Source organism: Aspergillus foveolatus (assembly GCF_047715535.1).
Source record: "Aspergillus foveolatus strain CBS 279.81 unplaced genomic scaffold BDW70scaffold_12, whole genome shotgun sequence".
Classification (NCBI taxonomy): Eukaryota; Fungi; Ascomycota; class Eurotiomycetes; order Eurotiales; family Aspergillaceae; genus Aspergillus; species Aspergillus foveolatus.
This window is the reverse complement of record NW_027396076.1, coordinates 82,452-106,649: the sequence shown is the minus strand read 5'-3', so window position 1 is coordinate 106,649 and position 24,198 is coordinate 82,452. Positions and strand designations below refer to the sequence as shown.

The 24,198-nt window shown below is 49.9% G+C and overlaps 7 protein-coding genes across 7 annotated transcripts; 4 read left to right on the top strand and 3 right to left on the bottom strand.

Annotated features, from left to right (window-relative positions):
* Window positions 1-990: 990 nt before the first annotated feature.
* Window positions 991-2,809, bottom strand: BDW70DRAFT_132060 (bZIP transcription factor). The gene is made up of 2 exons (XM_073736095.1): window positions 2,263-2,809; window positions 991-2,215 (listed from the first exon to the last, which is right to left on the bottom strand). Exons 1-2 carry the CDS (start codon window positions 2,420-2,422, stop codon window positions 1,584-1,586), a joined length of 792 nt encoding a protein of 263 aa, XP_073597958.1. The 5' UTR covers window positions 2,423-2,809; the 3' UTR covers window positions 991-1,583.
* A 6,367-nt stretch (window positions 2,810-9,176) lies between these two features.
* BDW70DRAFT_15468 (uncharacterized protein) lies at window positions 9,177-9,744 on the top strand. Its single transcript, XM_073739902.1, has one exon. The coding sequence runs from the start codon at window positions 9,259-9,261 to the stop codon at window positions 9,625-9,627; it is 369 nt and encodes a 122-aa protein (XP_073597957.1). The 5' UTR covers window positions 9,177-9,258; the 3' UTR covers window positions 9,628-9,744.
* Window positions 9,745-9,779: 35 nt separating this feature from the next.
* On the bottom strand, window positions 9,780-11,395 carry BDW70DRAFT_132054 (branched-chain amino acid aminotransferase, cytosolic). The gene is made up of 4 exons (XM_073736094.1): window positions 11,084-11,395; window positions 10,723-11,020; window positions 9,976-10,674; window positions 9,780-9,928 (listed from the first exon to the last, which is right to left on the bottom strand). The coding sequence occupies exons 1-4, from the start codon at window positions 11,307-11,309 to the stop codon at window positions 9,916-9,918; spliced, it is 1,236 nt and encodes a 411-aa protein (XP_073597956.1). The 5' UTR covers window positions 11,310-11,395; the 3' UTR covers window positions 9,780-9,915.
* Window positions 11,396-11,853: 458 nt separating this feature from the next.
* On the top strand, window positions 11,854-14,918 carry BDW70DRAFT_166213 (putative protein kinase Scy1). The gene is made up of 2 exons (XM_073741931.1): window positions 11,854-13,505; window positions 13,555-14,918. The coding sequence occupies exons 1-2, from the start codon at window positions 12,068-12,070 to the stop codon at window positions 14,829-14,831; spliced, it is 2,715 nt and encodes a 904-aa protein (XP_073597955.1). The 5' UTR covers window positions 11,854-12,067; the 3' UTR covers window positions 14,832-14,918.
* A 576-nt stretch (window positions 14,919-15,494) lies between these two features.
* BDW70DRAFT_148680 (dipeptidyl-peptidase III) lies at window positions 15,495-20,001 on the top strand (the record flags this gene model as incomplete). Its single annotated transcript, XM_073738904.1, has 9 exons — window positions 15,495-15,622; window positions 15,692-16,571; window positions 16,625-17,734; window positions 18,342-18,915; window positions 18,988-19,024; window positions 19,081-19,216; window positions 19,276-19,619; window positions 19,668-19,929; window positions 19,981-20,001. 9 exons carry the CDS (start codon window positions 15,495-15,497, stop codon window positions 19,999-20,001), a joined length of 3,492 nt encoding a protein of 1,163 aa, XP_073597954.1.
* A 597-nt stretch (window positions 20,002-20,598) lies between these two features.
* Window positions 20,599-23,144, top strand: BDW70DRAFT_132044 (putative RSC complex subunit Sfh1). Its single transcript, XM_073736093.1, has 4 exons — window positions 20,599-21,200; window positions 21,266-22,432; window positions 22,480-22,564; window positions 22,617-23,144. The coding sequence occupies exons 1-4, from the start codon at window positions 20,848-20,850 to the stop codon at window positions 22,716-22,718; spliced, it is 1,707 nt and encodes a 568-aa protein (XP_073597953.1). The 5' UTR covers window positions 20,599-20,847; the 3' UTR covers window positions 22,719-23,144.
* A 237-nt stretch (window positions 23,145-23,381) lies between these two features.
* On the bottom strand, window positions 23,382-24,066 carry BDW70DRAFT_157997 (uncharacterized protein; the record flags this gene model as incomplete). The annotated part of the gene is made up of 2 exons (XM_073740447.1): window positions 23,382-23,429; window positions 23,491-24,066. 2 exons carry the CDS (start codon window positions 24,064-24,066, stop codon window positions 23,382-23,384), a joined length of 624 nt encoding a protein of 207 aa, XP_073597952.1.
* Between the last annotated feature and the right edge of the window lie 132 nt (window positions 24,067-24,198).

The window sequence follows — 24,198 nt, the reverse complement described above, 5'->3', positions numbered from 1 at the left end:
GCGCAGCAGTGCGTTCGCGTTCGCGAACCCCCCTGCTGCAGTTTACAGAACAGGATAGACTATCACAGTCACGTCTCATCCGGCTTCAGTCGAATCCGAGTCCGTCTCCGAACCGAGATCTGCAAATCAGCCATTTAATCATGACATGGATTAGAATTATTCGTCAAGCTTCAAAGGCGCCCGACGAAATGCTGGAACCTCGACGAGATCCAAGTCACAATGAAACGAGGCTGAGCTACGAGCTCAATACCCAAACAAGTTAATGCCACGCGGCCAGGATTATACGAGCTGCTGGGCCCGCCGGCTTTAGTCTGCTGAATTTCGTCGCTCTAGAATCATTTCTCCATGATTATAGATTAGTCGTACTTCATGCGGAATGCGGATGGTGCCGGATCGCTGGAGTGCCTGTGCCTGCGTGAGTGTCATCCCAAAAACGAGGATTACTAACTATGAGTCAACCTCCTTGTTTCTGGCACGCTCTGTCCGTGGTTACTGACCAGATGGAGCCTCTGTCGATAGGCTATGGAGGTAACAACTAAACTCCCCAGTCCATAGACTTATGTCCGAGTGCTTTGAATAGTTATGCCTACTCACCCCTAGGCAGCCGTCCGCTAGTATCCGGGCGAATGAGAAAAAAGGAAAGTGGGAATATTAAATTGTCCACATCTGAATAGGGAACCGCAGCTGGTGAATTCGGGCGGTGGGGATTCTCTAAGCTCCGTCGTACAGACTACAGTCACCGGGAACAAAGACAAAAGAGTCCCTTAATCCATCGAACTAGGGATCCGATTCTGGAGTCTGTACAGCCTCCTGTCATTCACGAGTCAGATCCACTCGCGCTCCACGGCGGACTATTCCCGACGGTTACATCTTTCTGGTTCAGCTGGAGGATTAGTCGCTTGCTTTACTCCGTACCGTTGCGTTCAGTATACGAGGGACCGAATGAGGAGGCCAGGCGACGTGCCATGGCTGCGCGGTATTTGGGGGCCAAAACGGCTGTCATTGGTCGGTTGATCGGTTTTCGCCCCATCTCGTACGATTTAGATGGATCTAGTATAGTAGCGTTCAGCACTGATGTTAATGTCGTCGGTTACGGACCGCGATAAGATGGGAATTTTGTTGTCTACTCTAAGTCTGAGGGTAAGAATAGTGATAGTAATAAAACGCAGGATTGTAGTCTACTAATGAGCAGAGGAGTTGTGGACAATTTCCCGAATACTCCAGTCTCTAGTCCAGTCTCCAGGTTCCAACCAGACCAAGTAACGCCGAGTGCCATGCATCTAGCCCGCAAATGTAAACGTAAAAAGATAACAGCCGGTGCTATTGCACATCGTGTTGAAGGAGCAATAGCCGCGACAGAAACCGCAAACAAGAGTCGTAATTCGTCAAGATCAAAAGGAAGAGTTCACAATAGAGGAGGGTACGCAGAATGCAAGGAGACCCGGTCCGACTCACGCTCCGACTCCGGGGTCAACGGGCAATGCAGCGACAACTCCGCGGGGGTCGAGGGCGAGCTCTCAGAGTGATCGTCGCCGTATCCTTGCGACAAGGCTGGCATCTGGCGAGAAGAAAGAGAGAATGCGTTAGCTCCTTCTGCTTTGGAACTGCGGGTACGTCGCCCTGATGGAAGGGAGGGTATGGGTATGTACAGGAACGTTACTATTCTCCGCGTGGTGGTGGTGCTGCGGCGGAGAGAGGTCAATTCCCGCCATCGAGGCGTAGCTCATGTTGAACGGGCTGATGATGTCGTCGTCGCCGTAGGAGGAGTACTTCTTTGCTGCGGAGCCAGTGCCGTGCATTGAGAGCGGGAAAAGAGAGGGCACAGGCGACGGGTAATCGTTGTGGTAGGCGACGTCGCTGTAGGAGTGGTATGAAGGTAGGTGGCTGCCGTAAGAAGAGTGGGAGTAATGGTCAAGAGAGGAGTATGGAGGATACGAAAGGATGGGCGGCGGCGAGGTGGAAAGCTGGCGCGTGCTCTGATATGAGAACATCGATCCCCGATCTTCTTGCGCGGAGTAGCTGTCGTATGAGACTCGGTCTGTTGAAGCAGGGGCGTGCACGTCTGAGTTGGACTTGGTTGCGCGGGCATGCTTTGCGCGAGACTTAGCCGTCATTCTGGCTGGCGGTTCTGGCTTCTCCAGTGTCCGCTCTGGAGATTCCGAAGCTGAGGCGGCGCGTTTCTCAAGGTCCTCCAGACGGCGCTTCAGCTTCTTGCCTGTCCCTAGTTAGACTCATCCAGAGCCGTTAATAGGCGAGACGTACGGTAATTGCGCTGGGCAATGCGGTTCTGGATACGGCGCCGTTCAGCAAGATCAGAGATCTTGGTCCAGTCCTCGTTCGGGTTGGCATTGGGACTGAATGCACTACTTGTGCCGTGGTTTCTTGAGCTTGTAGAGTATGAATATCCGTTGGAGCGATGCATTGCGGACGGTGGTAAGTAAGAGCGAGGAGTATGAGCTGGGAGTAGTATTGTAGGAGCTGAGTATGATTTCAAAGGGAGTCAAAAGGCAGTACAGCTGAGTAAAACGAGAAGGGAGGGGCAATATAGTCCAGCTCCGCAGGTTTGGTGGAGGTTTGAATCGAAAGCCAGCCCAGAGGTGCATTGCGAGTATTTATTCTGGAGCGAATAGCTGTTGCTAAGCCCCGGAAAAGCGCGACTGAACCGGGCGTTGAGATAGAGGGCCAATCTGTGCAGCTGAATAAATCAGATTTATTTTAATCCGTTTTAGGACGGCCACATGTTGTAAGGCTGCGTCACTCCCATTGAGGCTGTTTTGTTGTAATCCATGCACGGAACCCCGGATGCCCGATATCACCGAGCGCGCTTTTTACCTCCGTATGGGGCCCTCAAGTAGGGGGCCTGGTCGGGAGAGTGGGAGACCGGCTGTGCTCTAGGGAATGTTCCACACTGGCCGCCGTAATCCCAGATCCTCTCCATGAACCATGGCTGCGCAGTGTGTCCGCAGTGCGGACACTGGGGGACACACTGGGCGCGGTACTGTGATAATGAGCCATGGTTTATCCCATCTTGGTCTGTTGGAGTACAGAACAAGAATAGATAGGGATCAGGCTAGATCGGCGCTCCTCTGTTACTACCGTCTTCAGTCCCTTCTTTGTTAGCCTATTGCTTTTGCTTTTTCTTTTTCTTTCCTCAATTTTTTTTTTTTTTTTTTGGGTTTTTCCATTTTTCTTTTTCCTGCTTGCAGAGTGGCTCGTGGCTGAACGAGTACGCTGCGATCCGAGTGCGCCGATGGACCAAAGCGGCTAGCGCGCACACCCTGGATTGCTGTGGGATCGGACTGACAGTCACTCCAGCTCCGATCCAACTTGCAGCAATCCTGAGCGAGCGGGTCCCGTTTCAGTCAGTGCGTGGCTGGAATAACGAGCACTGGGTGGACTGGGTGGTGTACGAAGTGGTTGACTGTCAACCTTCGTCGATTCTGTACGGAGTCCTCCATCCAGTTACACACAATTTAGTCTTCTTACAGTGATATTTTAGATATCACACTATCTGTCTGTTGATCCTTCGAATCACGAGCTGCATCTGTTGCAAATTCCAGATTCCTCCTGCACATCCGCGTATCAGCTTGGCCCAGAGTACGTTGCCAGGGTGCAGCGAGCCATCGAATATTGATTTTGAGATACTCCGGGTCTTGAGTTTGAGATTGGCGGCGCCGAATGCGACCCCAAATGGACTAGTCCAGAAGACTTGCATCGCCTACCGCTCTCAAGAATAGCATCGAAACAGTCTTCTCAGGTTCGCGCGGCCCTGCAAAGATTTGAACATCGGACGAACCATAGTGCTCGGATCAAAACATCCTGGAGCTTGGCTCCTCCGCGAGATAGTAGCGACATATCCCTCGTCCCGTCCGGATTCCGGAGTTATTGATGTGCAAGCTCGAATCCATCAACTGAAACCCGGTGACTCTCAATTGCGGCGAGTTTCCGTCAACTAGGGGATTTTCTCATGACAAATTGCGGGCGACGATTGCTATGATTGGGATAGCATGGGCCATGGGTTATGGTATGTATCACCCACCTTACATGAAGAATTCGCTTCTTGCCCAACCACAATCGCTTCTCAGTTTCCCAAAGTTGGGGGCGTCCCGAATGACCTCGCGCATCTGAGATGCGGCGAGAAAACAGGCCATAATTATCCAAACGCACGGTCTCGATTTCGGCCACGTTGCACCCCTTGATCTTGGCACCCCGGCTAAGGATAAAGATCTCACTCTCCAAGAGGGTGGATACGCAATCGCAGGCGGAGTAGATCCAGTCCCCGGTGTTGTGCTTTGTAGTGAGGAGTTCGGGGTCCAAAATACCCGGCTTTCCCTCAATGGTTCGTATCATACATTTAATGGCAACATTCAACCTATCTCAGATCTCCTTCGCCATGGCTCTCGCGACGAGCAGTGAAAATCTCAATGTAGACAAGGTCTGTACATGTGGATCATGCGCGACAGGCCAAAGTGAGATTCTGCCCGTGGCTGACGTCGGCTCGCGGGGGGCCAGAATGCCCTCAGCCCCAGGCTCCTTGCTGAGCCGACCTGCCGTGCCATGACATGAAACTCGTGGTTCAAGCTGTGTGCATGCCAGTTGGCTCGTGGTCCCGGCTTGTTGCTATTTTAATATGACAATTCGACAAAGTTATTGGTTGATGGTGTGGTTGTCGCCAATACCTACTCAAGGGAGAGTATGTTCTACGACCTGCGGCATAACGTTATCTCCGCCATACCGCCGGACACATCCCTTGTAAACCACGCGTTCAGCTGAAAGTCCGCCTGTTCCATATGAGCCTCAGAACCCTGCAGCTGACCGTTTGATGACATTATTGACCACACCTCGGGGTCGCTGAACCGGCTGCAGGAATTGGAGAACGTTCTTCGCGAGGCGACGTTTGAATACGTGATAAGTTGATGAGGACACTAGCGGACGCCGTCGAGTAGGGCTGAAGAATCCAATAGTAGTCTTAGAGCATCATTATTGGCTGGCTCGCAAGCTCCGCATATTCCGTCAAGCTAGTACGGTACTTGAGACTGCCAGCCCGCCTAAAAGACCCCAATTACACCAGTCTAGGGGTCCGCAGCTGGGCCAATCATAGTATCATTTCAATCCAGTTTCACGCAATGACTCCAGGCCTGCAAGATAACGGACGCCTGACTTGGACTCAAACGGCAAGCTTCATAGCCGGTGCAGATCCCAGCGACATACGCTGTTGGTTTGCATGTAACCCAAGCGGCTGCCTGACTGGCTGTAGACGAGGAGACTTTACTCCGAACGCGAGCGCTCTCCGATCAGATTCAAGTTGAAACATCCTCATGCTAGGTCTCCCTGGTAGTTGCTGGCCGGATCCAGACAAAATACTCGACAAGAGCCGCTCCACAGGATTCTCTGGTAGGGCTCACATAGCATGCGGTCAGCAGACTCGAAGTTTCAGCAAACATTCTAGAAGCAGTGAAGCATGAGCGGTCAGATTCTAATCCGGCCGGGAAGGGCCGAAATAGTGCTTGTCTGAATGAATCTGTGAGTGGCATTTACATGCTCGAGTCCATGCAAATCCATGAGAATCCATGCCCTCCGTAAGCACGCTGATTATTATCAATCAACATCCGGCCTTGCTGTGATTCGACACAGGATCAAATGGCGAAGCGTCGTATGCGGTTTGCATGGCCCCCACCATGGAAATTGTCTGAGCGGGAGGGCTACCACCAACTCCCGACGTGATGACTGTTGATTCGAGGGTTAAGCATCTATGTCCGTGGTGAGTGGAGTTGCTGGGGGCTGAGGAGAAGGTATTGTGTTGGTTTAGTCCCACCTACGCGTTCCCTGGCGGGCTTCACGTGGCTACTATCAACGTCCACATCAATACATTGCATCAACACTTCCAAATGAAAATTTTTTAGCTTGTTCCTTCCTGTTGACCAGATCCAGCCACATCAAACCCAATATAGATCCGTCCGGCATCGTCAAACTAGCAAGATGACCAATCCTGGCCTTTGGCTGATCTAGGGAATCTCGATATTTTGTTTATTCTCTGCGTGAACTGCTTTAACGCAGATGGGCAAGCTTGAAGATATTGTTATAGAGATTTCTATGCTACATCCATGAACTTGCGCGTCCTATTCAAGAATGAATGCGTTTCTCCAAACTACTCCGCTATATTCTGGTCCATTCCTTCTAGTTAAGCATTTGCTTTCCTTTTCCTTTCACAAAACCCGAGAATCTCAGTTTAGCCTCTAGCTACGAGACTCCAGAATTATTGTCCATCTGAAGGTGGGAAGCCACTATCTTTGATGTCCTCGGCCCAGTGACACGATATATACGGGACCAAACCAACATCCGGCATACCATTGAAGAGAGATAACTTCGGGTGTTAGGCTTAAGCGGCTTTGCTCTACTTCCATAAGATAACTTATGCTTGATTAGGCTAGAGTTGTTGATGTAACGTCTCCTTAATTCTCTCAGCGTCTTACCGCGTCTCTGCAAGTCAGCAAATCCATGTACAAGGAGATAAACAGCTTCCTATTCAACGGAGGCTCGTATCAGTTCAGGATCGGGTCTAGATGCTGAAACACTCGTCTGCGTGTTATCCTCTCACGCTCGTCGTGTCGATTTCACCAGTTTCTATCAATTAGAGGCAGAGTTCATTCTCGTATACGTGCGTCTCTGCTGCTCTGCTTCTTTCTCCTGTCATATACTTTATATAATGGTTCGAGCTGAACTCTTGCCTGCATTGCCATACACATTAAATATGGAGGCATCAACTACGCGGAGAGAACCGTCCAAATTATGATTGAGGTGTCTAGAAATGCTCGTGCTCTATCTTGTCTTACTACTAACCTTCGCAGAGGGCACCTTACCAGACAGAGTGTTAACCCTGGTCCCCACGACTTTTGACAATAAAGTCCTCATATGTCCTTGTGGTAAACTGCGGTTTCCAGTGCCCCTCATTGAAGTAATATATATCTCTAGTATCTGTTCTTCCCTCACATATTATCTATCGGTTAACTGGGTTCTCGTTACGAATAAGGACCGGGACCATATAACGACCCGAGTCATCAGCAGGAACTTCAGCTCAAAGTTGCAAGAACTAAAATAAAATTTGCTCCAGGGATTTGTCTCTTGATGCACAATGAAGCTTTCTAGTCTCGGACTCTTGCTCCTATTCATCAAGCAATCTTGCGGGATGGTTGTTAGGGATTATCAATGTTTATACTCCCACTAATGGACCACTTTTTAGTATGTTAACAGACACAACGGAGGTGCGATGGATTCTTAGTGTCTATGATTGAAGAATACCGACGCCGATTCTTTCTGATAGTATTGCTATATCGCACAGTCCAAGCTGCCCTCCAAATTGCTTGGACGTGCTCTACTTGGGCATGATGGATTTCCCCTCAATCTCCCGCAGTCTGGAATCAGAAGGTCACTGAACCGCTCCGGGTATCCCGTAAGGCCAAACTGAATGCTATCGCACGTAGATTTATAACTTTTTCCTGTCCCGCGTATCCCTAACCCCTTCAGTCCATTCCCAGTTCCTGTTGAGAGAGAGAAACCCAATGCATCCCTCTCGGTATGTATACTCTCTTTCTACTAGGAAATTCAAGTGGAGGTAGCTCTCGGTTCATCAAGGAAACGGTATAATCTGGCTTGAGTAGTGATTTTTACTGAGTAGATCCGCAATCTGCAGGTATTTTCGAAGGAGCATTAAACTAGGTGCCTATCCTGATCATCTCGCTACCTGGCTCGGATGTTGTGTCCCGGGTGAGTGTTCAATAGTCGCATGATCTGTCCCACCACTTGGATGCTTTTAATCTAGACGCAGAGAAGTGAATGCCACGCCCAATCAGAAGTAAGGTCTGCCGGTGGTCGATCTGGTTGTCGATCCGACTGTGCCCAGTTTGCAGTCTGCAGTCTGCAGCCTTCAGCTCATCGAAGGACGGTTATTGACACGCGCTTGACCACTCTGGCCTGGCTGCTGCTGATTTGGTTCCGACTTTGGTGTGGCAGAGAGTTGATTCATCATCTTTAGCCTTCTTTCCTAGACAACAAATGATCGCTAGCGTAGCCGGTGATGTCGAACGTAATCCAGCTGCGTTGCACCCATCGAACGACGATATCGTTAGCCGTCTGAATAAGAACTTAGCTTCCACCAGTGGCCTGTCTAATATTAGCACCCTCGTATTGCCTAATCAGTCATGTATAAAACCTCAGATATGATGAGCGATACTCTATGCCAACGAATGATCGACACATGCTGGAAAGAAGGCTAGTCTGTTTCAAAAGCTGCATTTGTGTCGCAATATCTAGCCTGAAATAGTATAAGCATTTGAAGCCCGCTAGTCTGGATGATTGCGAATGGGCAGATGGTATCGAGGCTGTAGGCTGTAGGCCGTGGGCTGTAGCACCCGGCATCTGCGCTTCGCAATCACGTTCACCCCCAGCACTTCAGCCGCAGCCTCAAGTTGAACTGGACGGGAAACGAGACTCCGCCCGCCTTCAGCCCTCCTTAGTACCAGCCAGTACTCGAATAGCAACTGATTCGAGCCTGGACATGGGCACGTATTGGACGAACGCATGCAGTGATTCGTAAGTGCGCGGGATCCCTCCGCGCGTGCTTGAGTCTCAGCCTTGCCGGTACCAAGCGACCACTTTGTGCTTCGCTCTAAATATTTCATTGAGTATGGTTAAATTGCACATCCGTATACACTTTGGATTGAGTCCAATTTCGGGTTCAGAAATCCTCATGAGACATTGATTCCAAATTTGATGGGCTATGTTAGTATCAACATGCATTCGCCGCACCTATACGCACCGGGGCAACTGCAGCATTCGGCGGTAGGCTGAATACATAGCCATTACTGATGCACGAAAAGCGTTACCGCTGAATTGGATTAGCCCAGTTTACATGTCATGACGTATGGATACGGGCTGTACGGAGAACGAAGTACTGGCACCGGCACTGCATGCAGGCTTGGGAACCCATAGAACGAGTCAACTGTTCGGTGCCCGGAACACGGCTGAGACGCATGTTTTTGTTTGTTTATTGCGTTGCATAAGCTACGGATCCCTACCTAGAAGGGACCTTGGGTGAGTAAGGCTAGCGGGCGTGACGAGAGTGTCCTGGAGGGCAGATGCACGCACACTACCCCGGCCACTCTGTAACCGACCCAGGGTAGGACAAGGCGTCTTGCAGATCGGTCACGCCTGCCGGTGCGCAATAGGCGATGTGAATATTACGCATGCGAGTTTCTATGTATGCGTTACGGAGACGACAGGAGATCGGGTCGGGTGAGGCTGAGAATGCGGAACGACGTAACTTGCAGCTCGAGTCCAGTCTCCTCCATTAGTGCACGCTGCAACTTGGTACGTGGGTTTGGCAGACTGCCCAAACAGCAAACAATACTCTTGGGGCGAAAGCGCAAGCGGCCGGGATTTAGGCGTCCTGCGTGCTGTATCGGTAACTGGGTTGGCTATTTATTTATTATCCTGAGGGGCTGGCTTGTTGACTGTCTGGCAGGGATTCATGTTCTGCGCCTGGTTGAGCTCGGCTTCGATGAGGCGAATACTGCTCGATATGATGTGTGCGGACGTATAATGGAATGCGCTAGAGATTCTCGAGGCTGAGTACAGGTAGGTTGGGTAGTTCTTTGCTCGGACTAGGGCTCGGCCATCAAAGAGACTCGGACTGAAGGAACGCGATTGGAGTTGAAGATGAAACGTATGGATTGTCAGTACTAAAGTTAATGACCACTCCACCGAATAGAATTCGAACGGGCGTTGTTACCGTTTAAGAATGGACTGAAATAGGCGAATATCTAACACTCGTGCTTGACTCTCAAAAACATCAACAGAATTGACCCAACGTATCGAGATATTACGGAAGTAATCTACCTAGGTACTATGATTCTTCAATTACAGAACATAGCTGAAGCATGTTAGCATGATTTCGGTTTGTATGACACGTTTACTTACCTCCATGGGTGCTCCTCATCACCGTATTGGATTCCCTCAATCCAGTTCTTCATCTGGGAAGCAATCTCTCCAGCCTCCTCGGTTTCCTTCAGCCCGCAGTTTACCAATCTGCCACGGTAGCTGATCGTCCGCACAGGGCTGACAATTGCTGCCGTGCCGGCTCCAAATACTTCAAGCAACCTTCCCTCGTCGGCGGCCTCGGCGACTTCCGCCATCCTGATCTTACGCTCAGAAACTTGCCAGCCCTTCGGGACCAGTCTTTCCCTGGCAAGAGCTAGCACAGAGTCTCTTGTAACACCCTCAAGGATGGTTCCATCAAGATTGGCAGTCACAAGCTCCTTCTTGCCGGTCTCCTTGTTCTTCAGCGCGATGAAAAGGTTCATTGTGCCAACCTCCGTAACGTACTCCTCCTCGCCAAAAAGCCATAAATTCTGCTGGAACCCTCGGGAAGCTGCCTCTAACTGTGGGACGATGCAAGGGGCATAGTTTGCACCCAGCTTCTTATCTCCCACACCTCCTGGCCATGCCCGCACAGCATAATCCGTTGCCTCTAATGATATAGCTTTAAATCCAGTAGGGTAGTAAGGACCCACGGGACTAGCAATGACAAAGAGAAGAGCAGAGCCTGGTGGGCCAACGCCGAGAGTGCTTTGGGTGCCAATCATTGTAGGTCGCAGGTAAAGTGAGTAGCCGCGTGCGCTAGATAAGAATTAGCAATTGAATTAGCCTGCAAGATGGTTGAGTTACTCAGGGATGAATCGGCTATCGAGCTTGACCAGCTCGCCAATCAACTTGGTGAGGGCCTCACCATCAACAGTAGGCAAGGCAATACGCGCAGAGGACTTGTTCAAGCGCTGCATGTTCTTATCGGGCCGGAACAAACGAATCTGACCCTTGCTATCTTTGTATGCCTTCATACCTTCGAAGCATTCAAAGGCATAGTGGAATACGCAAGCTGATGGATCTAGTTGGAGCTTTTGGTAGGGAACGATCTGTGGAGCGAGCCAGCCGTCCTTCGCGGTCCATTCGACGGTGAACATGTGGTCTAAGAAACAACAGCATCAGCGAGGTGTTGATTTTGGGTGCCGGTTGTCTCAGAGTATCCTACCAGTAAAGTTCTTCCCAAAAACAAGGTCCTTAGCGGGTAACAACTCCTTGGGCGTGCTCGTTTTCGTGATGGTAAGCTTTGAGGGGTCCAGCTGAGCGCCCCCAGAGGCAGCACGAGTAGCACTGAAGCATCTCTGCCATAGTCGGTTCGAACGAGCGCTTTGAGCACGTGGAGCAGCGAAGCTAGGTAGCGCTCGCGGACGAGCTAGATGATGGAGGGATTTCATGTCTGCTGTGGTCCCGAGGGTCTCAGTTAGTCAATTCTTAGCAAACAGCGAAGGGATCATATCAATGCCGGCTAAGGGAAGACAGAAGAGTGACCCGCGGGTAGTTATAAAGGAATAAATGCATGACTTTCCGGACCGTAGTAACAACTCCGGATGGCCATGTCAACATTTGACATCCAGGGAGACAAACCTGTGACCAATAGAAATGCTGATATATAACGTGAGTCAATGGTTCAAATCGAGGCGCCTCTTGAGTCACAAGTCGCAGCTTGCAATTGAGGGAGCGAAGGAATCCACAGCCAAACGTATCCTCCGCACATCCACTATTGACAGTCGGCCAGATCTCCGAAATCGGCCTTGTACGGATATTCCGGCAGATCGGGGCATTAGGCGGTGAGCCAGCTTAATCTCTTTTCAACTGACCGCCTTGGTTGCAAAGAGTGCCCGCTTAAACTACTGTAGTCGATAACGGAGCGACCCTCAGAGCCTTGCAGGAAGCGCAATCTCAATTGCATGTGTATTTGTGAGGAAAAGACGTTTTAGTCTTCTCGCCTCCTATCTACCTCGCTTTCTCAACACTTAAGTTCCTGTGGTGACTTCAACTCAACTGTTTTGTTGCTTCCCGCTATATCGAGTCGCGACCCGTGTTAGGCTGCGGGCTTTGAGGCACGCAGAAAGCGATCGACCGCGCGCTCAAGAATTACTATGATAGCGATTTTTGTGGCAGATACCCCGATACTCGGATCGCTCTAACGAAGATGTTCTCGTCGGCGCTTAAGTCACTAAGCTCTAACATCACAGCCAACTACCAGGTTTCCCCGCATCCCGCGTTAGTTTGCGGTCCCTGGAAAATTCACGATGGAAAGAAGAAATCGACCGGCACCGCATCTTCTATTTTCATATTCGACAAAAAGGTTCTGGAACCTCGATCTGGCGGACTGGGAGGTCGGTCCGGGGCATCGACCAAAAAGCTGCAGGAGGAAGTTGTTGAGCGCCTAAAGCGTGAAGCTGGTAATCTCGCTCGTCTGAGACACCCTTCTATTCTACAAGTGCTCGAGCCTGTTGAAGAAACGCGCAATGGTGGTCTCATGTTTGCAACAGAGAGGATCACCGCATCTCTCTCCGGGCTTCTACAGGAGAAGGATTCGCAAGAAAACAGCGGAAGGCTAGGCTCGGCGTCTTCGCGGTACATGGTGGAAGAGCATGACGGCTCACGGAGGCGGAGGGATGTGGACATTGATGAGTTAGAGATACAAAAGGGACTGCTTCAGATCGCCAAGGGGATAGAGTTCCTTCACGAGTCCGCCGGATTAGTTCATGGCAACCTCAACCCGGAGGCCATTTTCATCAATGCCAAATCTGACTGGAAAATTTCGGGCCTGGGCTTCGCCGGTCCAGCGGACACATCCAACTCCAAGTCAACTCTACCTCCTTTAGCTCTGTCGGAAGTTCTTTACCAAGATCCACGCCTTCCACCATCTGTTCAACTGAATCTGGATTACACTTCCCCTGACTTTGCTTTGGATTCCAACGTTAACCCCTCCGCCGACCTTTTCTCCCTTGGACTTATAATCATAGCCCTCTATAACTCGCCTCATACTTCTCCATTAAAGTCCCACGGTAGTTTGGATGCGTACAAGCGACTGCTCACATCGCCGTCAACGACTCCCTCTCAAAGCAACAACTTTCTTTGTTCCGGCTCGATCCCGAAAGACATTCTTGCGCATGTTCTGCCAAGGCTAATTACTCGACGACCCGCGCAGCGTCTTACTGCTCGAGAATTTCAGCAGTCTCAATATTTTGACAATATACTAGTATCAACTATTCGGTTTCTGGAATCACTGCCAGCCAAGAACCCAAATGAAAAGGCCCAGTTTATGCGTGGCTTGCAACGGGTGCTACCAGAGTTTCCTGTTTCCGTCTTGGAGAAAAAGCTTCTAGGAGCCCTATTAGACGAACTTAAGGATCGTGAACTCCTCTCACTCATCCTGCAAAATGTCTTTGCAATTTTGAAGCGCATCCCCAATGCGCGTCGTACACTCCCTGAGAAAGTGATTCCGCAACTCAAAGAGATCTTTCCAGCAGGAAAAGGCGCTTCTCAGGAGCGGGATTCGAAGAAAGATGCGGGGCTTATGGTAGTTCTCGAAAATATGACTGTTATTGCTGAGAATTGTCCTGGCAAGGAGTTCAAGGACGGTAAGACAACTGTTCTGAAGCGTATGGGACTTGCTAATATCCTTACTAGATATTCTACCTCTGATCCGCTTGGGACTCGATTCGCCTACTCATACCCTAGTTGATGCTGCTATCAGGTGCCTGCCCGTGATCCTCCCCGTACTCGATTTTAGCACTGTAAAGAACGAGGTTTTCCCTCCGATTGCATCTACTTTCAGCCGCACGAACAGTCTTGCCGTCAAAGTACGCTGTCTGCAAGCATTCACTGTGCTTTGTGGTGGTTCCGTGAATAATAAAGATGATACCGGTGATGACTTGTCCGGCATTGTCGAAATGAACAAACCACAACATACGAAATCGTCTATTTTAGACAAGTACACGATTCAAGAGAAGCTCGTTCCGTCCTTGAAGGCAATCAAAACGAAAGAACCGGCTGTTATGATGGCGGCTCTAGGCGTGTTCCAGCAGGTCCAAAAAGTTGCGGATTCTGATTTTCTCGCCCTTGAAGTTCTCCCCGTCCTCTGGAGTTTCAGTCTTGGGCCGCTTCTAAGCTTGAGCCAGTTTGGCCAATTCATGGCTCTAATCAAGAGCATTTCCTCAAAGGTTGAGCGCGAGCAAATGAGAAAACTTCAAGAATTGTCTTCAGGTGATTCTTGTGGGTTTCAGAATGGACCAGCATCCGCTTCAAGAAACTCGGGCAGACTTGCGCAATCCGAGACAGAATCTACAAGAGATAATTTCGAGCGTCTGGTTCTTGGACGCGGTACAGCGGATTCAAATAACCAAGGTAACGATCTTTGGAGTGGTTTAGTTTCGGATACACCGGCTGCACAAGCATCTCCTGTGTTGCGGTCAAATTCCACTACGTTACCCTGGTCTTCGACCACCTCAGGCTTTGCTGGTAGACAGCCCAGTATAACCGCTCGTTCAGTGACTCCTGATACTAAATTGAGTTCTTTTCCATCGTTGCAGCCGACTGGAGTGCAGTCCTCGTCAGGGGCCCCAGCATTTCCAGCTCTCCAGCCATCGGTGAACCCTTGGACGACAGTAAACACACATAGCGGTCAAATTCAGCCCTCTGGGGCAAGTCCCTCTATTGCGTCATTAATCAGCATGAATTCGTCGAGCGCTTCTTTACCGAGGACAGACAAGCAGACAACGCCAAAATACTCTGCGTTCTCAATACCACCTCCACCTTCTACACAAAACGGTGCTGCTTCTGCGAACAGTCAACTCTCATCTGCTGGGAGTGTCAGACAACAGTCCCCATTCTTGAGCAACGGCGCACTGCAAACGCAGCAAGGAACCCAGAAACAGGGGCTTGACAAATATCAAAGCTTAATATGACGGCATGATGATGGCCAGCTGCTATGCTGGATTCTGCATCTGTATCATTTTTCTGCACATCTTCAACAGCTTTTTTATCGTTCATGGAACACCTAGTATATAGATGACTTCCTCCTACTCATTCCTGTGAAGCCACTTCGACGAATAAGCAGAGCCACAACCGCAAGATCTGAATGGCAGTGGCATTTTTAGGCCAGCATATATTTTCTCACTTTAAGTTTCCACTCAAGACTTCTTCTTCGCTGGTTTCACATATGAGGATAACTCAGTTTTACAACGGCCATCGCCGGGCCAAGCTTTCGCCTCGATGCTATCTAAGCAAATCTTCTGGGTCTTTGAGCAGGCTCGGGTTTCTGCGCGCTTGTTAGCCGTGGCCTCTTCATAAACCATACAGTAAATATGGGGAAATCTCCACTTATGCCAAGCAAGCTCTAGCGTTGCGACTCAAAGGTCGAGAATTCTGACGTAGTCGTGGCTTGGTGTCAGGCATAGTTTCCAGGTACTGAAGAGGTCGGTCCATTGGCATTCATGTTCCTTCTACAAAGAGGGGTATGCAGGCGCTTGCCAGTCCTCCACCGCCCCTCCACGCTCCTCCAGCCCCTCACCCGCCGACACCCTTTCTCTCTGACTACTACCCAACATCTCTCCTCGACAACAGCCGTCATGGATGCCAATGTTAAACAACACTATCTCGCTGACTCGCCCCCGACTGTGGTCCGTTTAGAGGTGAAGCACCACTTTGACAACCTTAAAGACAAGAACCTACGGAAATATGCTCATTACATCAGCCGGTTTGTTCCCCAATACTACAAATTACTGTAATCAATAACTTCTAACCGTCGAATGATCCTCAAACATAGAGCGGCGTTCGAGGGTACCAGGATAACCTTGCGCCAAGTAAGCCCTGAGTCTGAACCGATCTATGACTTAATCCTCGCCCTATACCGGGCCTGCGATGGGAAATGGCCCGAGCTAGCTCAAAAGACTAACGTCAGACACGAAAATCTCCGATTCTTCTTGGAGTACGCTGCTCAGTTCCTTGGTAACTGTGGTAACTACAAGGGGTTCGGTGACTCGAAATTCATTCCACGATTACCCCTAGATGCTTTTGAGGCTCTAGCTTCGGCGACGCCTGAGACCAAAGCTGCGTTTCAAAAAGCCAATACAACTGGTGGAGGTATTTACGAGACAAAGGAGCAGTCTCTTATGCACCTTGGCTATCCAGAGTCTGGGCATATGACAACTTATTACCCCGACTCGCAGTCTATCACCAAAGATGAGATTACAGCCATTGGGGATTTCTTTGAGCAAAAGGGCATGCCACTGGAAAACACCAGACTCCGGAAGACAGCTTCAGGTAACTTTGAGTTGCTAATAGCTTCCGGCGTCTCCTCTCCTCCGGCGCGGGACAGGGACCTGGGAGATGTCGATTCCTTTGACTTGGATGGGAAGTTAAAGGGGAAGAAAGTGCGCCTTGTGTTTGGTGACCATAGGGAAGAGATGGCGAAGATCGCTCACAGCGTTAAGCAGGCGGGGCTTTACGCGGCAAATGATACTCAGAAGAAAATGCTAGATGCTTACGCTCTGTCTTTTGGAGCTGGTTCCATTGAGGCCATCAAAGAGAGTCAGCGCCTCTGGGTCAAGGATCAAAAGCCGGTCTTGGAGACAAATCTTGGGTTTGTCGAGACATATAGAGATCCTCATGGAGTAAGGGGTGAATGGGAGGGTTTTGTTGCTTTGGTTGGTTTTAATAAGACCTCTAAACCTACATCATCAGACTAACCCTGGGGTAGGTCAATCTCGAGCGCACTCGAGCTTTCGGAAAGCTCGTAGACAGTGCGGAGAGCATGATCCCTAAGTTACCTTGGGGTAATGACTTTGAGAAAGACAAGTTCCTCAGTCCTGATTTCACTTCGCTTGAAGTCCTGAGTTTTCAGTCGTCTGGCATACCTGCTGGTATTAATCTGCCCAATTACGATGACATTCGCCAAAACCTAGGCTTCAAGAACGTCTCGCTTGGAAACGTACTATCCGCCAAAGCACCGAATGAGCCCATCCCGTTCATTCCGGAGGCAGATCAAGAGGTCTACCGCAATTGCCGTGATCCTGCATTTGAGGTGCAGGTTGGTATCCATGAGTTATTGGGACATGGTACCGGCAAGTTACTCCAGGAGACTGCACCGGGCGAGTACAACTTTGACGTGTCCAATCCTCCGATTAGTCCAGTGACCGGCAAACCTGTGTCCTCGTGGTATAAGCCGGGGCAAACTTGGAGCTCCGTATTTGGAGCCATTGCTTCTTCGTATGAAGAGTGCAGAGCTGAATGTGTTGCTATGGTCCTTAGCTGTGACTTCAACATTCTCAGGATTTTCGGCTTTGGAGATGGAAAGGAAGATATCTCAAATGAGGCAGGTGATGTTCTATTTGCTGCATATCTGCAGATGGCTCGTGCGGGTCTAGTTGCCTTGGAGTTCTGGGATCCGAAGACAAAGAAATGGGGTCAGGCTCACATGCAGGCTCGGTACAGTATCCTGCGCACTTTCCTCGACGCCGGTGATGATTTTGTCAAGCTCGCTTATACCAAGGAAGATCTGTCCGACCTCGAGATCAGGTTGGATCGTTCCAAGATTCTTAGCCATGGACGTCCAGCGGTGGAAAAATACCTCCAAAAGCTGCACGTCTACAAGAGCACGGCAGATGTCGAGGCTGGAAAAGCACTTTACGATGATATCACCTCTGTTGACGAGTGGTGGGGCACCAAAGTCCGCGATATCGTTCTGAAGAATAAGATCCCCCGTAAGATATTTGTGCAAGCCAACACAATTCTTGAGGGTGACGAAGTCATTCTCAAGGAGTACGAGCCGACACTCGAGGGTATTATCCAGAGCTTTGTTGAGCGCAGTGTCTGATTAAAGGCTCCCAAGATTCTAGGCTACCTCAACTCTTTTTCACCAAGTAACTTGGAAATCAACAATCATCTTCTAAGGCCCACAATCAACGCAGCCTAATAGCTCTTTGTAGTCCTTATGAGATGAACTTTACGTGCTGGGTCAAGGCGACCATTAGACTTTCAGGGAAAGAGAAAAGAAAGCATTGTAGACTTTTAGGGTGCAGCTCAGGAACAGATATATTCTGAAGAATAAAAATCAGTATTTGTGAGCAGTGTCCTAGGACATTAAGGAAGTTGTGGTTCGAAGTGTGATTGTAGGCTGTGTGTTCCCCTCACGAATACGGAGTCAGCCTCTAGATGGAGCGTGGCCCGCCAACGGCCTTAAGCGCTTCCAGCCAACCTCTATTTCTCCTCTTTTATTGCCCTTGGCTCGCAACTGCTTTCGTTACTCTGGACGGTATCATCTCAAATAATTCCCAATCCCTTACTGCTTCACGAATTGTTCGTCTAGCAATTTAGAAAGGTTCGCTCAGGTCCATGCGCAGGCAAGCCTGAACTGGTGGGCTCTTGATCGACAAAGTAGGAGAGTCTGGATCAACTCAGATCAACGGGACGGACAGTCTTGCAAGTCAACGTCAACCCCATCGCTTGACTCAACGACATCTCGGTCACCTAGAAACATCACGAAGAATTTCGACGCCTTGTCGTGGCCACCGGATTTTCGCGGCTCGCCTCCCACGGCGCGGCCGCCTCACCTCCCAGACGACGACTCCTTCTATACCGCACCGCCGCCGCATTCCCCCTACTCAGAAGCTTCATCCTCTAGCTTCGCCTCTTCGTGTCCTCCCCCCTTTTCATCGCTCGTTTTCCCCTCGTTAAGTGACGGCCATCGTCCAGAACCTACAGCTTTAGAACCAGGTTGCGCTTCTCCCCCAGCTTTTGCTTCTCCGATTTCCGACGGAGGTCTACTAGAGCCCGAGCCGTCCTCGGCGGTAGTCGCGGAAAACAAGTCACCTTTAGCTCGAGATTCGAAAGGAGAGCAGAGCCCCGAAGAAGGAGAACCTCCTCCTCCATATACTGAAGGAGATAGCCCTATCGACTCCTTCACATACGTTATGGCGGCAGCTGGAGGCGCGTCGAGTATTATTACTCAAGTGCAACAAACAGGAGGACCTCCGATCAACACCCTTGGTGGTATGCGCATTCAGTGTTTACGTGTGATAATATCGAATTTATCTGATTATTGCTAATGGCCACTTGTTTTAGATGTCGGCGGCGATGAGCATATTACCCTCGATCTTCGGTAAGGACATGTTTCCAGTTGCGCAAATTGGATACAGTCCTCTAACAACTTCTCAGTGGTACTCGCTTTACGCTCTCCCGTGATGAGTTATTAACCCTACCGGAGTTTGTCCTCCTATCGCTCTTCCCTAATGGTTTACTTCCGGATGGGCATATGAACGGTTTTCATGAAAGCGATGTATATCCTGTCGATGTAAGCGAACGATTTTCCACTGAATTTCTTCGGCAGAGCAACACTGATATACAGTTCAGTACGATCCAGCTTCCCTCCAATACATGCTAGATTTCTTCCGTTCTGTCGCCCAGTCTATCCCATCTTCGGCATCTGCCTCTCCAGACCTCGAGGTGGCTCCCGATTCTATGCAAGGCTCTACGAGAGACATGCTCCAAGACCGAGCTGGCATAATTGTCTTACGTGAAGATCTGGACTTTTATGTCATTCCTCCTCGATCAGACATTGACCATGGAGAGATGATGGAGGTCAAGCGAAGCGCTGCAAAGGCTCTTCTACGGCAAGATGGGATATTTTCAGGGCTGAGGAAAAGCGATGAGCCGGGATCTACAGAGCAGCATCTCATCGAGATGCTCACCGCCGGGTAAGGTCTTTTGATTACTCGATGAGGCAAGGACTAATCTGTCGGTAGGGGATTTGACCGTGATGATCATTGGGGCCACCGAGCCCCAGAGCCTAACAAAGCAGTAATTTGCAGCCTTGCGTTGGCAAAACTTCGAACTGATATCAGGGGTGACCTAGCCAGTAACAATGTTGGGATGGCTCAGAAGCTTCTTCTGTTCTGGCGGAAGCCTGCACGAAGATGTTGGTGGGAGGGCGTCGAGTTGGATAATGTTGAAGGTGTTGAAGGCAAGATCAAAATTTGGATTCGCAGGGTCTGGACCCTAGAAATGGTGAGTTTTGTGGTTTCTCAACTTGTCCCACGTCTACTCACAAACCCCTAGAGCGTTATTGGGCTCCGATAGTATTAACGGTCCGCCCTTCAAAAATGGTTTTCATCTACTTTTTGTCCCGTCATATCAATCACCGCCGCGTACCTCATCCATTCGCGTTCCGATGCACGCCAGAGATACAATATCATGCTCAACACTTTGGACCCTGTTGCTTGAAGCCGCATATTGCGGAATTTACGATATCCCCTAGTTTTCGAGTCTACATTTGCCGACCAGAGAAATTATCGTCGCGATAAATTTCTGCTTGTCTTTTGGTGCTTATGCAATTTTGTTTATAGTGCTTACTTGAAGGCCGGCCTCCATGCATGATTTGTCTGCCTCGCTTTCTGCTCTGCTCTCCCCGTCTACTTGTTTTGTTTGCCTCTTAGTTTGCCCTTACGGCTAGTTAGCAAATGCAGGATGCCCCAGCAGTCCTGCTAAATATTACTCTCCATTAAACGGAGAATGATCCCCTACACACTAGTACATACGACAAGAAGCAGTTAATCTATGGTTGGTTGCAGGGATGATTATATCACGTGATCTTGATCTGGAATGGGACTAGCGCATTTATGGGCAAAACGCGGAGCTTGAGCGCGATCCCCATCTTCAAGTCTCGCTGGAATTGTTCTTGGTTCAAACAGGCTGCGGAAGCGACTTAATCCTTGGAATCTACCTGATCGAGGCAATCGATTGTTGGACGCAACTAATCCGTACACAATCCCGAGTGAAACCTTTTGCAGATATTCCCATTCACTCCTTTCCCCAGTCATTGAGCGATCAAATTCGCAGACGCTATTATCGTATCGCAGATCGCGGCTCAAAACGTCCCCAAAAACCCAAACGCTGAACGATAGGGACATGTTCATGACAACCTAGATGGCCAATATGTCCCCTTCCAGAGGTTATATCACAACCTACCCGCCACGAGTGCGTCAATTTGCGAACGCACTCTTCACACCCGTCATTCCTCAGACTCAGGTCGGTCCGACACCACGAACCACGAAACGAGGGACTGCAGCCATCAACTACGCGGAAGATGGCTTCGATGATGACGACTTTGATGATAGTGAAGGTCCCCGACGACCTACAGGTCTCAGAAGCCTTCGGCGAGAGGAATCTTCGTTCGACAAAGCGGCGTTGGCCGAAAAGCTGGGAAAGGAGGCACACGCGCCAGTAGAGGTTCAAGGGATATTTCGGGATTGGATGATTAAGAAGATGATACGACCCGCGTATGTGTTTTCTAATTGAAGTCGGCTTTCTCGGTCGTTGCTGATTTGCGCCGTCCTTGGAATAGGTGTGCCGATCAATTGCAGATACAAGCGCAACTCCCTTTGACACTTATACCGATTCGGATCGACCTCGAAGTTCCGGCGCATCAGCCTCTCGAACCTTTCCAGGTACCCCGGCATGTTGTTGACCCAGCGATCAACACGACGCTGCCTGCGTACAGGCGACCTGACCCCCTACCTGCGTTTCGAATCAAGGACACGTTTATGTGGAACCTTCATGAAGCGTTTTCTACCCCTGAAGAGTTTGCTACCGGATTTGTCCATGACTTGGACCTTCCCAACCAGCATGCAATGACCCTAGCGATCGCTACCCAGATCCGCCAGCAGTTAGAGGAATATGCCGGCGTCGCGCTACATCCGTTGTTTCAAAGTACACAATCGAAATCAGCCGTTCCACAAGCAGTTTCATCGCGAGACGCATCCAATACTCCCGCGCCTCCGCATACTGCGACACCGGACAGCCGAGGCACACTTGTGACAGCGACGAAAGAGCCCCTCATAAACGACAGTATTTTAAATCCAGACGATGCATATAGATGCATGATCAATCTGAATATCAACCTACAAAACAAGCTATATACGGACAAGTTCGAGTGGTCCCTTTTACATCCTCCTGGGATGGCCGAGGAATTCGCAAAGGTTACGTGCGCGGACCTTGGCCTGGGTGGAGAATGGGTTGGGGCCATTGCGCATGGGATCTATGAAGCAGTTCTGAAGCTCAAAAAGGAGGTCTGTGAGAGTGGTGGCCTTATCAGCGGTCTGGGCAGCTACGGGACCGAAGTTGATAATCAAGCGGCCAACGGCGCTGAGGCAGGTTGGCGATATGACCCCGAAGGTCTCGGCGATGAGTGGGAGCCTAAAGTTGAAACTTTGTCGAAGGAAGAAATTGAGAAGCGCGAGGGAGACCGCGAGCGACAAATTCGACGCCTACGTCGCGAAACAGCACGGTTCTCTTCAACGGCGGGCATCACGCCTGATTTTGCACGGCACGGAGGCGGCTTCTTTGACGTCGATGGCGAGACTCCCCTAGGACGAGGCGAGAGAAACAAGCGTAAGAGACGGTTCCGCAGTCTCAGTCCGTCAGGCAGGGGAGGTACACCTGGCGGGCGAGGCACCCCAGACACCGGATCAGGCGCCGGGTACGGTGGAGGTGGTGGTACATTATCCGACTGGTAGGTTTCTCTTGCGTATGTTCTTTACCTTTCACTAACAGTCATAGGGAACGACAAAATTGGCGGTGCAGCAACTGCATGGTATGGGGATCAGCGGTATGGGCTGTGCGCGACGGGCCAGCTGGCCCAAGAGTATGCGAACCCACCCATGGTTCATCTTTTACAACCGCTAATCTGAATATAGACACTCTGTCATAACTGCGGTCTCCTTTACGAGCGAGACAAGGTCGTTCCTGAATGGTCGAGGAATCTACACCGCCACGATATGCCCGTCGGACGGGTATGAGCAGATGTCCTTTCCACCTCTTGGAAAGCAAAGACTTGCAATCTGTCCTGCTTCTTCCGTCAATGGACAACCAATCTCACACTGGCAAAACTCATGCCTCAAGACAGGGGGAGTCGTGAATGCAAACCCTAACTTTCGTCGTCTTCATTTTGAAACCTTTCTAGTCAATGTACTATTAAGCTAACCATGATATCTAATGAACCCGAACCCTTCGCATACCAGCACTAGCGCATCGCGCCTGTTATCACGCATTATCTTTTCTTTCTCTTTTCCCTTTCATTTCATCGTTACCCTCTTACAACTTCTGATTCTCTACGTTGTGACCGTGATCACTGGCCTGTCAGATGAGATGATGATTTCATATCTTTTCATTTTCTCATCTCTAGAACAGGTGAAAAGCAGAATAGAAATCAAGTTACAGAATTAGACAGGTTTCTAAAAATCAGGCCAAAGCTCTTCCCTATGAATCCTCCCTGATGTCATGAATGCCAGAGTCGAATATTGTAAGGCGAGCACCGAGTTGACAAGTACCGAGTTGACAAGTAATAAATAATACTATGTCATCTCTTCAGCTCGTTAAACCAAGGATAAGGATACTGACTCCATCCGACCTAGTGCGCAAGGAAATCGCTCAGAATAGGACAAACATGTATATCTAGGCATCTAACACTTCCTATACTTTTTCCACTCCGGTTCATTGTTTGCAGGCACCTACAGTATGAAAGTCAGCACCAACAAACGCAACAGTTAGATCAGACGGAGCATAGTATACCGACTGAGCCCGCCTCTTTCTAGTATTGCAGTGTTTCAAGTTCACATTCGTCCTTGATCCGCTAACACTCGTAGTTGGAACCGTCAAAGACCCGAAGCAGACCACGTTTTGCAACCCCTGAACTTTAATTCCAGCGTTAATGTTTATCTGCACAGTGGTGGATGCAGAATTGGAACCAGAATCAGGTCTTAAAGCTAAGATTCCTGATTGTTGGAGAGCGGCGATGATGGAGGCTGTGGTGTTGGCGACTTTGGATTTGGGGTTTGATGCCTCTTGCTGTGTCTGTGTTTGGGCTTGAGCCTGATTTTTCCCTTGCCCCGAAGCAATTGCGACGGTATTCCCGTCTCCACGAATATTGATAGACGAGTCAAGACTTATCACTACAGCCCCCCTGGTGGAAGCTGTGCTTGAAACTGGAAATGAAGGGGTTGTGGGTGTGTTCTTATAATACCCGGTCGTGTTGCCATGACTATGGTGATCATTGTCGTCGTACTTGTCATCATCGTACGGATTTATATCTTGGGTGGCGATTGTCGCCGTATAACTTGGTGGTGGACGGGAATTTAGAATGGCCATGGTCGTTGGAGAGCTGGACTGGGGATAAGCTGGCGGATGTTGTTGGCGTTGTAGGTAGGACGGTGTATTGTATATAAGCTCGGATTAGGGCTAACTCGGGTGGCCTAAATGATACCGAGAACGTCAAGGTGC

Excerpts from the sequence above, each read along its gene's own strand:
- BDW70DRAFT_132060 (XM_073736095.1), bottom strand. The coding sequence starts at position 2,422 with ATGCATCGCTCCAACGGATATTCATACTCTACAAGCTCAAGAAACCAC. Across the intron at positions 2,216-2,262 it reads CATTGCCCAGCGCAATTACC|GCAAGAAGCTGAAGCGCCGT; the intron begins GTACGTCTCGCC and ends AACTAGGGACAG.
- BDW70DRAFT_15468 (XM_073739902.1), top strand. The coding sequence starts at position 9,259 with ATGCGTTACGGAGACGACAGGAGATCGGGTCGGGTGAGGCTGAGAATG.
- BDW70DRAFT_132054 (XM_073736094.1), bottom strand. The coding sequence starts at position 11,309 with ATGAAATCCCTCCATCATCTAGCTCGTCCGCGAGCGCTACCTAGCTTC. Across the intron at positions 11,021-11,083 it reads TTTTGGGAAGAACTTTACTG|ACCACATGTTCACCGTCGAA; the intron begins GTAGGATACTCT and ends GTTGTTTCTTAG. Across the intron at positions 10,675-10,722 it reads GATAGCCGATTCATCCCTGA|CGCACGCGGCTACTCACTTT; the intron begins GTAACTCAACCA and ends ATTCTTATCTAG.
- BDW70DRAFT_166213 (XM_073741931.1), top strand. The coding sequence starts at position 12,068 with ATGTTCTCGTCGGCGCTTAAGTCACTAAGCTCTAACATCACAGCCAAC. Across the intron at positions 13,506-13,554 it reads TGGCAAGGAGTTCAAGGACG|ATATTCTACCTCTGATCCGC; the intron begins GTAAGACAACTG and ends TATCCTTACTAG.
- BDW70DRAFT_132044 (XM_073736093.1), top strand. The coding sequence starts at position 20,848 with ATGGCCAATATGTCCCCTTCCAGAGGTTATATCACAACCTACCCGCCA. Across the intron at positions 22,433-22,479 it reads GGTGGTACATTATCCGACTG|GGAACGACAAAATTGGCGGT; the intron begins GTAGGTTTCTCT and ends TAACAGTCATAG. Across the intron at positions 22,565-22,616 it reads ACGGGCCAGCTGGCCCAAGA|ACACTCTGTCATAACTGCGG; the intron begins GTATGCGAACCC and ends ATCTGAATATAG.